The 13,819-nt window shown below is 42.9% G+C and overlaps 1 protein-coding gene across 1 annotated transcript in view; it reads left to right on the top strand.

Moving 5' to 3' along the window:
- The window catches only part of capn15 (calpain 15), a 31,517-nt gene extending 17,744 nt beyond the window's left edge, over positions 1-13,773 (top strand). Inside the window, 11 exon segments of the mRNA XM_062443206.1 lie at positions 766-974; positions 2,857-3,040; positions 3,994-4,217; positions 4,779-4,904; positions 6,135-6,287; positions 8,431-8,592; positions 8,690-8,925; positions 9,017-9,186; positions 11,267-11,445; positions 12,970-13,108; positions 13,110-13,773. Coding sequence (XP_062299190.1) covers positions 766-974; positions 2,857-3,040; positions 3,994-4,217; positions 4,779-4,904; positions 6,135-6,287; positions 8,431-8,592; positions 8,690-8,925; positions 9,017-9,186; positions 11,267-11,445; positions 12,970-13,108; positions 13,110-13,142 — 1,815 coding nt within the window. The 3' untranslated portion in view covers positions 13,143-13,773.
- The last annotated feature ends 46 nt before the right edge of the window (positions 13,774-13,819 follow it).

The following is a 13,819-nucleotide window of genomic DNA, read 5'->3' on the forward strand; positions in this document are numbered from 1 at the left end:
GATGCGTGTGTGTCTGTTTGCCCTCTCAGGTTTGTACAGGAGTTTTAGATGAGCAGATAGTGTGTCAGATTGGGTGTCTTGATCTGTTAATGTATCTTTGTAGTCTCAGGGCTCAGTGTACAGTAAAGAGGCAGCTGCATTTCAGGGGCCTTTTCAAAGAGTTCAAATCCACTGTGTCATTTTAAACGCTCGATGCTCTGCAGGGAACATGTCAGGAAAGTCTTCCCCCTCAAATGCTAGGAAGTGATTTGCATATTTGTCCTGTATCCTGGTTGGTGTATGGCACCACATTTGGTCTCCTGCTGCCACACTAACAGTGGAAATATTTCCTGCTGCCACATGAATAAATTTGGGAGTCAGCAGTTTGCCCTTGTCCATCGAGAATCCAGAGCTCATCCGGGTGGCCTGTAGTGGCCTGTATTAATCATAATCCACCTACAAAATATGCCGTATCTGAAATGCTGGTTAGAGGTTAAAATTTACTCCTGAAAGCTTCAAGTGTCCTTCAAGCTTGCCTTGGCTGTTTGACAACAAATTTATTTTTCTCATCATCTTTGGGCACGATTTAATTTTAATTTATGTTTCCAGATTAGATCATTGTCGTCTTTTTTTTTCTCCTAACAGTCATACATTTTGAGACTGTTTTTTAAACCATTTTTTAAACCAAGTCATGATGACAATATTTCCACAGTAGCCTAACTATCTCACCCCTTTGTCTTTTTCTCATTCTCCATCCTCCGCTGTCTCCCTCTGGTCTCTGTTCAGAACGCTGTGAACTTCGTGGATGACAGTTTCCCCCCAGGACCTCGCTCTGTGGGCTTCCCCGAGGGTGACAGCGTCCAGCAGCGAATCAAAAAGTGGCTCCGCCCCCACGAGATCAACTGCAGCAACTTCAAAGACCGGGGCGTCAAGTGGTCCGTCTTCCGCACGCCGCGGCCCTCTGACATCCTGCAAGGCCTGCTGGGAAACTGCTGGTGAGCCGTCAGAACTGAACACAAGGACACTAATCAGTTACTTGGAACAATGCGAGAGGCAAATGTTCATTTACATAAAGTACTTTTGTGTGGAAAAACAAGCAAATTTACCCTGATTGCTCTGATTGCTGCTATGAGCCAAGGCAAACAAAAACTAGGTAAAGATCCCCAAAGTGAAAAGAGATGTTTAAATCTGTTCAGTCTATGTTAAAGGTCAGAGGAAGAGAGACAACAGAAAACACTTCAGCTCTGTGAGTCTACTTGAGACCAACACTGCAGCCTGAAAGTAGTGCAAAGACAGAGAGAAGGAGACAGTGACAGAGAGGCAGTGAAACAGTAAGTAAAAAGTGAAAAATCGAGAAACTGAAAGATTGGTAGGCTTGTGGGGGGAAAAAAGAGAAAAGACAGGCATCAAATGAAAGAGCAGAGTGGAGTTGGATAGATGTACAGATACACCTGACAGGAAGATTATTCACGGAAATGCAGGTTAGGACACATGCTTTATCTCTCTGCCCTTGTTCTGTGTGTCCTTTGGGGGGGGGGGGTATGTATGTATGTGTGTGCACACACACACAAAAAAAGTCGTTCACGTAGTTGTCCCAACACAAGTTTCGCTTCATCACCAGCACACACAGCTTATCAAAAATAAACCTCCCCAGAGTCGATTCCTCTCACTCTCGACAGGATGTAACCTAAATTCTCCCTTTTTGACTGCATCTCTCTCACTCTCTCTGTCTCTGTCATACACACACACACACACACACATGCACACACGCGCACACACGCTTGTCCTAATAAACCAGCAAACAACCCAGCTCCTTCCAGCGAACCAATGGCAGCACAAGAAGTGCCAGTCACCCTCATCCTTGTGTGGCTGCAACACAAGCCGATATCAGAGTCACATTATGACACGGCTAATTGGATTTTCATTTGCTTCTTTTCTCCGATTGGTTTTTCATCAGCGGCTGAACAAGCTGATCGGTGTCACTCAGCTGCCAATCAGAACAGATGGAATATATCTTTGATAATACACATTGGCAACCCCAAACAAAAGAGTTGAAGTCTTTAAACAGCCGCCACTCTGTCACACTGAAACTGAAACGAAAAGGATATTTGTTCAATCTGTAGTGCGTTGCAAAAGTAAAGTAGCTTGTGAGTTTGGTCATTTTTTGTCTGTGTTGTTTATAAGGGGGGGGAAGAAACTAATATTTAGGCTTATTATCTTTAAATCTCTACCGTTTTCAGCCAGTTTAGCGCTAGTATACATACAATATCATCCAACGTTTTTAGATGAACCAGTGTTCACTCTTGAAATATGTTCCTTTTAAGTTGTATCCACGTGTTCCCAGCCTCTCTTGTGTGAGGAATTTGCATGTTCCGATGAATCCGGATTTCTGATTACCTAATTTCTCTTGCAAGCTAATTAGGGGAGGCGAGCCAGTTGTCTTTGCTGTGGGGTGAATTAACAGTAATGAGGAAGTTTACCAGAAGGCATAAAAGCTTGACTCATGAAATATGATTGATTTTCAATGAGAGCAAATTATGTAAAGAGAAAAAAACTTTCATAACTGCTCGAGGTACCTTGCGGAGGATGTTTTAATTCCACATTTATGGTTTGATGGCTGCTTGTCAGTCCGTTTCTTTTATTATTCTCTCTGATTGAATCCCTCAGTTGGCGTTCTTTATACCTGCCTGTCTTTTTGACGGAGTGGGTGTCCATTCAGCCATCCACCTGTCCATCACGATCAGCTGATGCTTCGTTTCACAGCTTAATTCATATCGTCTGCGCGTTTTGTTTCAGTCACATCCTTTCGTTCACACATCCTGTCCACGCTGATGTGACTTTTCATTTTCTGATTCACTGAGTTTTATCTCTCTCCAGGTTCCTGAGTGCGTTGGCAGTGCTGGCGGAGCGTCCGGAGCTGGTGGAGAGGGTGATGATCACCAGGACGATCTGCCAAGAGGGAGCCTACCAGGTCCGGTTATGTAAAGACGGGACGTGGATCACGGTGCTGGTGGACGACATGCTGCCCTGCGACGACTACGGCTACCTCCTTTTCTCCCAGGTCAGAAAGAGGCAGAGGATTCAGGGGAGGAATGCTGGGGGAGGGTGGCGAAAGCTAGAAAAAGGAAGGCTGCACAATGCATAACATGAATTTAGATAAAAATATACTCCTGCTCATATAATGTTTGTCCTTTTTTCAGTTCATAGAGGTTACAGAAGATAGAGAATAGAGGCAGAGCACCAGTGCAACATACTGACGCACACAGAGCGTTCCCCCTCTGACATGCTTTTTATAGTCACACTCGCACCATATTGTGACCCTTGAAGGCAGCCAAACATGAAGCAACTGAGCACATAAACTCACTCTCTGTAACACTAAGCATCAATCTAAGTGTGCTTGTTCAGCATCATGGAGTCACATTCACAGAGTAAAATCAATGTACTATTATTCTATTAATGTAAGTTCAAGTTCATTCATTATCTTGCTTGTCTCAAAGGACCTTACAGCGGAGGAATGTACCTGGCGGTCTAATTAATCAACAGTCAATTAAAGGTCAAATGAAGTATTGTATTATGCAACAAATAAAGTGCAGAGAAACAAAAGAAACCATAGAAACAAACTGGAAAGACTTCATACCTTACCTGCAGAACATTGTTGTGACCTGGCAGCATCCACCTTGGATTCTTAAGAAAGAAAATGGTGCGTTGTATGGCAGGCCAGATCAAAGTGTCCTACTTCTCCATCATAGCTGGGAATGTAAGAAATGCTGGAAATACTATAATGTGGATGATGATGATGATGATAAGATAACAAAGAACAGTAGAATGAACCATAAATAAGACATTCCATTTTTCATTTATCATGCTATCATGTTCAAAAACCTTTAAACATTCCAGCCAGACGCTTGAGATCCAACAACATCAAATCAAGCAAACACATTCCGTTACAAACGTACCTCTTTCAGCCTAGGTTGACACAGTTATTTCCTCTTTTTTTATTTCCCATCACTCCAGGCCCAGAGGAAGCAGCTTTGGGTGGCGCTGATTGAAAAGGCCCTGGCCAAACTCCATGGCTCCTACTTTGCCCTGCAGGCAGGGCGCGCCATCGAGGGCCTGGCCACGCTGACGGGGGCTCCCTGCGACTCCCTGATGCTGCAGGTCAGCTCCACCAACCCCCGGGAGGAACCCATCGATACAGACCTCATCTGGGCCAAGATGCTCAGTTCCAAGGAAGCCGGGTGAGAGAAGGAACATTGTCTTTGCTGACTTTGAAATACATAGTTAATAGTTTGGTATATTGTCACTCTATGAAGTGAATAGACGGCATAATAAATGGTAAACGTCTCACTGGAAAAAGACACTAAGCTACACAGGTGATGAATGCCAATTTTCAGCATGTCAGTGACAAAAGAGATCTTGTAATCTGCACTTTGATAGGTGAGCTTTCAAAGCCACATGAGACAGCTAGCAGAGCTCCAAAGGAGCCAAATAATCTGTGTCCAAACTGCAGGTCCATCTGTCAGAAAAACTGCAGTACTATTTAATATATCAAGGGGGAACATCCTGGAACATTGTTACAAATATTCAATAAGTAAAGAAATGATAAACTATGTAAAGCAGCGTTGAATCAATTCCAAAAGATTTGTGTAAGGACACATAAGGTATGTTTTCCAATGATGTTGTAGTGAAAAACTTTGAGTTTTGCTTTGGAAATGTAAAGTGCTTTATAAATAAAATGTATCATTATTATTATTATTATTTTTCTTAATATAATTCTGTGTGTTGTGCCTCTCTGTTAGGTTTCTGATGGGTGCGTCTTGCGGAGGAGGCAACATGAAGGTAGACGATGTTGTCTATGAGTCTCTGGGTCTGCGGCCTCGCCACGCCTATTCCATCCTGGACGTGCGAGATGTCCAGGGTTACAGGTATGTGAACATGAGCTAAAATGATGAGTTGACTATGATTGACTGACTTACTTCTCATCCCGATCTATTCTATTAGTGTGACAACATAGTAGACTTCTAAGGGAAACATGAAATTGCAAGAGAAAACAAAAATAAAGTCTGTGTTCGATTGGCATTCTGGCCACATGCGGCTTTAAAGTATACACTGCATTCTTCTGAACAAAACATTAGTCAACCTTTTAGTTTAAGTGCCACTCCACTTATAACATCCATATTTCAGTTTTCTCAAGGCAGAAAAAGTCTCCTTTGATTCCCTTTCCCTTCAGCTACATATCCCATTCATGACTGTTGTAGCTCAAAAACAAATGCATTATACAATAGGTTTCACTAGCATTGTACAAAATATTAAATATTTTGCACCCATTAAAAAAGTATTCACAACATTGCCTTGCCTCAGATTTTAGTTATATTAAATATATTATAGATTTTGATGGAAATTTTTCCTTAGTTAAGAATTGATCAAACAGATGCTTACCTTGTGAAGGTGTTCCTTGAAGGATTCATTGGTAAATCAGGAAGGGGCTTGATGCCAGTAGAGACCAGGTGCACACCAGTTTAGTTTGATCACTTTGATCAGAGTAGCACTGCAAGTCTGCACAATGGAGGCTTCTGTCCTACCTGTAAGAGGAAGTTGAGAGTAGCAGTAAATCCCAGATGTAATTTGCTCAAGAGCCACACACAAGCGCTTTAATTTACTGCCATAAAGCAATTGGAGTGGAAGATTGGGCCACAGCTCTTGATCTAAAATGAGTTGGAGTCCTCTTGCTAGGAGACGGAGGAGATGAAAAGCAGCTTGGAAACAGCTCTTCACCTGCATTTCTTTTTCTTTTTTTGGAAAGTGGGAACTCTCCAAAACGGGTTTCCATTATGCCTCCTCCATTTTTCACTGTAGGGAGGAGGCAGTAAAATGAAATGGGTTGTTAAAAAGGAGGCAATCATCCATAATAGGAGCAATATGAGGCTGCAGAGACGGGGATGCTGCGTTGACTGTAAGCTGTTGTCATTTTAACTGGATTCTGTTTTTGGCTCTCCTTGTCTGTCTGTCTGTCTGTCTGTCTGTCTGTCTGTCTGTCTGTCTGTCTGTCTGTCTGTCTGTCTGTATGTCTGTCTGTCTGTCTGTCTGTCTGTCTGTCTGTCTGTCTGTCTGTCTGTCTGTCTGTCTGTCTGTCTATCATGCCCTTCCTGCTCCAGGCTGTTGCGACTACGTAACCCGTGGGGTCGCTTCTCGTGGAACGGCAGCTGGTCGGATGAATGGACAGACTGGCCGCAGCACCTGCGCCATGAGCTGATGGCTCACGGCAGCAGTGAGGGGGTCTTCTGGATGGAGTACACTGACTTTATAAAGTAAGAACCACGTTTACGCACAAAAAAAGTGTTGTTTCTTTTAAAATCCCTTATTTGTAGATAGCAATTGCCTCTTTTTTTTAGACTACATATTCACTTACTCACACTCAATTAGCCTTTCTGCCCCCTAGTGGTTATCAGGAGTCATGGCTGCATCCATAGTCGACACTAAACCAGAATATTTAGTCAACATAATTCATCATACTATCATGCTGTGGTGTTTTTGTGCTACATTTTGGCTTCACAGTCAGACACTGTGCTCAGAAGTGTGATGACTGATTCTTCTCTGCTTTTTAAAATTTGAACATGTGGCTGCTAAAGCTACTGTCCCCCCCCACTTCTTGTTTTTATTCCAGACACACCACTTGTTAGAAATGTAAAATGCATGACTTCCTGTGGGGGTTTATCCCAGGGAAGATCTACACAACACCAGCTGTTTGGCACAGCAAATATCAAAGCTTTTGTTAACTGAGAACAGGTGAGATCACTCTTCGAAATGTCCTCTAATTGTGCCGCGATGGACGCATCATCCACTAACATGCTAAAAGTGATGGATGGCTTATTAATCTCATGTCTCTGTGGATTTGACTGACCATCTGGTATTGACACCGATCTGAATGACTCTATGTTGTTTTTCATACATTGTTTGTTTACAAGCACATGATCCACTCGTTCCCACACCACAGTGTTATTATGAAGTTGTGATGTTTTTATTTTTTTTGGGGGGGGGGGGTAGCTCTGGCTTCAAGGGATTTGGCAGGCAGAGGCTTAGACTTGTCATGCCTCACAGTGTGTTTTGTCATATTAGATTAATCCTGTCATTCAGTCACACACACACAGTGTCGAGTATTGAGTGGTCTTTCTGTTGCTGTCCTTCTGTGTGTTTATATGCGTGACTGCATATCTCTCCTAGGCTGGTGACCTGGAAGTCAACAAACACTGGTGACTGTAGCAGTTTCACTAAAACAAAAACATAAAGTAATCTAAACTATAATCATGAGTTGTCACCCATGACATTCCCAAAACATTACTGACACAATGTTTATATTACTAGCCTCAAAAGTGAAAATCTAATAAAATTTGAAGAAAATCTGTGAAAACATTTGACTATTCTTTCTATTTTGTGTGAATAATACTGCATTTTCAAAATGATCTCATGGCCAGAACTGCTCAGAAATACTTCTCTTAGCAACTGATGCTGTATCTTAGCGTCCAACGGATGGACAAGGTCACAAAAGTTAGTAGATTCACCTAAAGATAAGATTTTTGAAGTCTGTGGGGCTATTATTCATGTCCCTCTTGTCTAACAAAGTGAAAATTGCAGCAAGTCCAGGAGGACCAGTGTGGCTGTCCTCTTGAACAAGTCAAACCTGAAAAATGTGTTTGGCCCAGATGAGGAGCCCATCCTTCTTCTGACTGTTTATTGTTTTCTCTGACAGACACATCATCTCTCAGCTTTGTACTGTATGATAAACCTACAGCCTGTGCCTGCCTACACTTGTTTTATAGTGGAAAAAGAAAAAGTGTTCAGCCTGTTGAAAAAAGAACTCTGATCAAACCACACTGACCAGATTAGAAAGCCCTTTTCATTGAGTCAAATGCATCAAGTGGACAAATAGGACTGATGTTGATTCTTAATAATATTTCAGAAAGGTTATTACTATAAAAGCATGTGATAGTACAACACACTCATCAACAGCAGACGTGTTTGTTTCTAGCGATCAAAACTTACTCAAAAACTTGAGCGTATCTGTCCTTTCTTCCTCTCGCTTCCTCCTGATTGTCAGGAAGACAAAAGTAAGATGTAACACAGTTGTGAGAGTGAGGTTAGGGAGTGATGAAACAATAAAAAAACAGGCTGGAAGTGAGGAAGAGAACGTCTCTTGGGGGCCCCGGTCTTTGAAGATGGAGGTCTGATATGTTAGCAAGTAAATGGTGTTTGTACAACAGCACCCTCAGAGGCTGTGCTAGTGTTAAAGAGTTCCTTGTGATGCATACAAATGGTCTTGGCTCATGACGGAGGGAGACCATCCAGTCAAACTTTTGGTGTCTCTGAAGAACACACAGACTCACACAGATTTCACTGCTGATGCCATACACACACTAAAGAACACTCTCCCCTCTCTCCATTGTCCTCCCACAGGTACTTTGACTCAGTGGACATCTGTAAGATCCACTCAGACTGGCAGGAGGTGAGACTACAGGGCTGCTTCCCCAGCAAAGCCAGCGGGCCGGTCACAGTCACATCCCTCACTGTGCTGGAGAGGACGGCATTAGAGTTCGCTCTCTTCCAGGAGGGAAGCAGGTACGGCTCACATTCCCTCACCACACCTGTCAGTCCCCTCCCTCCCTTTCCCCCTTTCTTGCTTTCATTAACCCATTAATCCCTCCTCCCCTCTCAGGCGCTCGGACACGGCCGACAGTCACCTGCTGGACCTGTGCATCATGGTGTTTCGTGCCTCCTTCGGCAGCAGCAACAAACTGACCCTGGGCCGCCTGTTGGCCCACAGCAAGCGAGCGGTGAAGAAGTTTGTCGGCTGTGATGTGATGCTAGAACCGGGGGAGTACGCTGTTGTCTGCTGCGCCTTCAACCACTGGCAGATGAATGTCAGCGGGACAGGAGGTCCACCCACACCCGGTAGGTGGACAGACGTAATTTGTTGTTTATTCAGCATTCATCCAACCTTTCTAGTTTTTAATCGTGTCTAATATTTATGTCTCCTTCCCAGTTTCTAGTCCTACCAGCGGAGCAGCACGGCGGCCCAGCCAGGACTTCCCCGGCTACATTTTGGCCATCTACAGCTCCAGACAGGTGATGGTGGAGCAGGTGGAAGCGACCGCAACTACGCTGGCTGATGCCATAATCCTCCTCACGGAAAACAAAGGCGAAAGACACGAGGTGAAAAACACACACGCTTATCTGAGATTAGGAGAACAAGCGAATTTTCCTATAAACTAACCACTGCTTCTGTGAAATATCTGTTATTATATCTTCACTCTACCGCGTTCACCTTCAGTCTTTGCCCCTCTATCCCTCTATCTCACACCTACACACACACACACACACACACACACACACACACACACACACATTGTTTATTCATCTGCTTTGAATATAATATATTTTCTTGTGAAGCTGGAGAATGCTTGCAGCTCTGTAAGCCACTTTGAGATCACACTTTAGATTTTCTTTGCCGTCTTAAATCTTATTCTGCCTTTATTTGTGCAACTGTGTGTATCTGAGACACACACACACAGCCTCTCACAAGCAAGGAAACAAATTACTCCGACTCTCCCGAACAGCACTTTCCTGAAAGTGCTGTCACATTGGCTGGTATTTTAGAGGACGACAGCATTTTTTTTTTACAAATGAGATCATCTTTGTTATATCATTCAGATCTTCAGCTCTCCAGGAATTCACCACTCAGTAGGTGGACCAAGCACCTGGGAGTGCATGGCAGCCACTACATGAACACTAGTGTTTTCAACAATGTGGGTAACATTTTTTGGGGGAATGTTAATACATGATTTTAGCAGTCCCGACACGTCAAACTTCCACTTTTTATTTAGCGCCACATACGTGTGCAGCTAGTAGATGTTTTATAGATGCAGCTGGATTGCTGGACTATTTTACTGGGCCATTTAGAAGTGACAAGTCAGGAGTTCAAGCTGTTAAGCTGCACTTGTTTTCACTTTATTTCAATTACAGGCTCCAAAAGAGAGAACAGCAGCCACTGCTTGAGAGATGAAAAAAATGAATCTCACTGTCATACGGAATTGTTATTGTGAATGTTGAATGCAGACTTAATAGATGTAAAAAAATATATACATATATATAGTAGCCACATAGTAGTTAGACAGCAGATTATGTTTACAACTGCCATTTTAATAATAATAATAATAATGATAATAATAATAATAATGATGCATTTTATTTATAGGCACCTTTCAAAGCACTCAAGGACACCTCACATGACAAGCAACAGTACATCAAACATAATAAAATCAGCAAACTTTGAAGCTTCAATAGACCAGAATGCAGTGCAGCCATAAGACGTGTGTGACACATTGACACATTATAATATTAGAAGAAATACCACTTTCTTTAACTTCACCAGCCTTGGACATGTAGTACCAGTAAAAAGTTTGGACACACTTTTTCATTCATGGGAATGGGTACGTTGTGTCCAAACTTATGACCAGTACTGTACAAACCTCAGAATTCCCCCAAATTGGAGGACAGGCAGCAAAATCTGAACAAGTATTGCAGAAGCACTACCAGCTGACTTTAATACATCTTAACTTTAAACATCTTGCTGAAACCAACATAACATCCTGCATCACATCAAAGTCTATCATTTGTTCAATCAATCAAATCAATCGTTTAGAGTCAAATTTTCCATATAGCATCCAATCACAACCATAACGTACATCAGTACAGTAGGTGGTCCACAGAAACATCTCACACTCATTTTATCCGCACACATATCACTGTCTAACGCTGCAGTCTTGCAGTAATCCTTTCAAACGCTTGAAATTTAAAATATTCTTTTTCATCAAATATTGTGTTTCTCGGTTGGTGGGTTGTGAGCTAGGCTTGATCAGAACAGGAGCATCACATGAGCAGAGTCTCCAAACTGCCTAACTAAAATGTGTATTACTTTCGCAATAAATAGTTAAAACCTTGACATGAAACTCAAAAGTTTAAATTTGTATGAAACAGTGAAGAGCCTCACATTTTCTGACCCTTTTATTCCTTTTGTAAAAACTCATACATTGCTGTTTTTGTATCTAAAGTGCTAAATACCTAAATTAGGTAAGAGTATTTAAGGTTGGATTTTGTTGTAGAAAATAATATTGACTATATTCTATGTTCTTTTAAATTCATAGGACTCATAAATGTGCAAATGTGTATTTTTCTGCTTACATATTTGTGTGTGTCCACTTTTTTGACCGGGTTCATCCGCGTGTGCTCTCAGGGCCGTGAAGGCATGACCTGCTACTACCTGACGCACGGCTGGGCGGGGCTCATCGTGGTGGTGGAGAACCGCCATCCTAAGTACTATCTTCACGTCTCCTGTGACTGCACCGACAGCTTCAATGTGGTGTCTACACGCGGCAGCCTCAAGACCATCGACAGCGTACCGCCTTTACACCGGTACGCACACGACGTACCCCCTGCCCTTAATCACACTCAACAAATGCCCACAAATCTTAAAGTTTCACTACTTTGAGGAAAAACCATCACACATAAATTATTATTCAAGGCGTTTTATATGCATCTTAAATTATATCTGGAGGGAATCTTTAAAGTGTTTTTTTATAAAGCTGTTTTGGCTCTGCATGAATAACCTGAATAGGTAACAAATGGAAGAGATTAAAATGCTTTTGGAGCAGGTGCAGCAAACATCCAATCAGTAGTCAATTACTGTATATCCTTCCACACATACACATATATAATCACAGAAATGCCAGAGGATTAGTGCTCTACTGCCTATTAAAGACCTAAAAGTATCGTAGGCAGATACACACCTGCAAAATCGAGCACTGGGGAGCTCTTCACACATCATTAAATCTCTCCAAATTTAGGTTCTGTGGACATTCGTGAATGTTTCAGTTGTACAGGCACATTACAGCGCACATTAATGCAGATTTACGGCTTTCTTCGCCTCAAAGTTATGTCCCACATAATGGGAAACTGTAAAAAGTCACCATGCATGAGGACCACGTCTTTTTAATGACAGCCTCTCTCCTTTTAACAAGAACATTATGGCAGTTCACTTGATAAAAACACTCAACGCTGCAATATCACAGTCTTATTTTGTAATGTTCTTATTCACTCACCATTATACAATCAGTTCATAAGTGAAATCGTTTAGAAGATAGGTAATCATATTCAGGACAAGATGTACAGTAATTTTAACCAGGGTGAACTCACATACCCTTAAAACTATGAAGGTGTGAATCTTGTCCTGATGTACTTGTCTCCCTCCAATCCTAGCCATTACTTTATAATCAGTACTCAAACAGTTGCACACTTAGGGACTGTATGAACATTATGAAGGGGTGAGAGGAGGAGGAAAAGGGGAGGGTCATGTTTTCTTTTCTTTGAGCTCAATGAAGGGTACTCTGATCTCTTTTTTTTTTTTGGGGGGGGGGGGGGGGGGGGGGGGGGGGGGGGGGGGGGGGGGGTTATATTTTATTTATCTTCCTTTGTGAAATGTATTGTTTAAAAAGAAAAAGAAAGAAAACCAAGTTCATATTTATTTTGATTGTCAAGAATCTGGCATGGGGAGAACATATTATCATGCTCAAGGCCATTAGCAGCCACTTCTCCTTAGTTCACTCATTAGATCAGTGTATAGGGCTTTATTTACTAGCTAATTACTTGAAATTAGAAAGTGGCTTTATTTGAACCATTTTTCATTTTCTTTAGGGAAGATAATAACATTTTTTTCCTGAGTCAGAGGAGTGTCCACAGAAAATTTTTTAAGATCCAGCCCCCTCCTCATATCAGTGATTGTCATACTGTCCCTTATTTCACTACATCAAACACAGTGCACAGCTGAAGGATACCATGTTTGTGTTCATATTTGATCTGCCTCAACTGAAGCTAGAAAGGTCTGAGACTGGCTGCTTTGTGTTGTTTTTATTCCAATGCTCTGTCTCCCCCTGCATGCAGGTGCTGTGGTGCTTTCACAGCTGGAAGGAACGCCGGCTTCTCCATTACCCACCGCCTAGCTCACCGCAAAGCAGCCCAGGCCTCTCTGGGAGACTGGACCCCCACCAAGGCCACCCACAGCCCCCTGCTCACCCCGGACCATTGACGGCCTACACCGGCCCAGGCCACTATGACCACCGCCCACTATCTCGCATACACACAGACTCTAAATCCAATTAACTGTCAGACCACTGGAAAACCAGGCAGGGGGGCCAGCAGCATGTGCGGCCCTACAACATGGAGAAAGATGTGTGTTTGTGTGTGTGTGTTTTTTTTGAATGAACACACACCTGAATGTAAAGCAGGAATGGGGCAGCGTTGATGTGCTCTCTTTCTGACGCTCCACAAATGCTGAAGTTTTCATCCGGCCCGCATGCATCTGTCCCTTGCCAAGTAGATGTGCCATGTCAGGATGAAATGAGGGAGGCGGGCCACACAGCGTGACCAGGACTCACTCATGAAATTATTTTTCATGCAGGAGCCCCCTCGGCCCCCCCTCACACACTCCAGGCACCTAAAAGGACCAGTTCAAACTATGAATTGTGGACATTTTTGGTACAAGCGCTGTATGTGGAGCAGATGTCAGCCCTGAGTTTCGTATGCTTGGAGACTACCCTGCTTTCCATTAGCTTCGGAAAAGTCAGGGTGGAGTGCTGTAACTACTGAGCCATTTGCCGACCCACGACCTATGAGCCAATCACCCGCCCCGATCAGACACTTTGCCCGCTCCCCTAGACAGCTTACAAAACGGGAGCCCTCAGTACAGTACTTAATGAGCCAAACCCAACTACCAGTTCTCCTCACAACCATA

Source organism: Scomber scombrus, chromosome 21 (assembly GCF_963691925.1).
Source record: "Scomber scombrus chromosome 21, fScoSco1.1, whole genome shotgun sequence".
Lineage (NCBI taxonomy): Eukaryota > Metazoa > Chordata > Actinopteri > Scombriformes > Scombridae > Scomber > Scomber scombrus.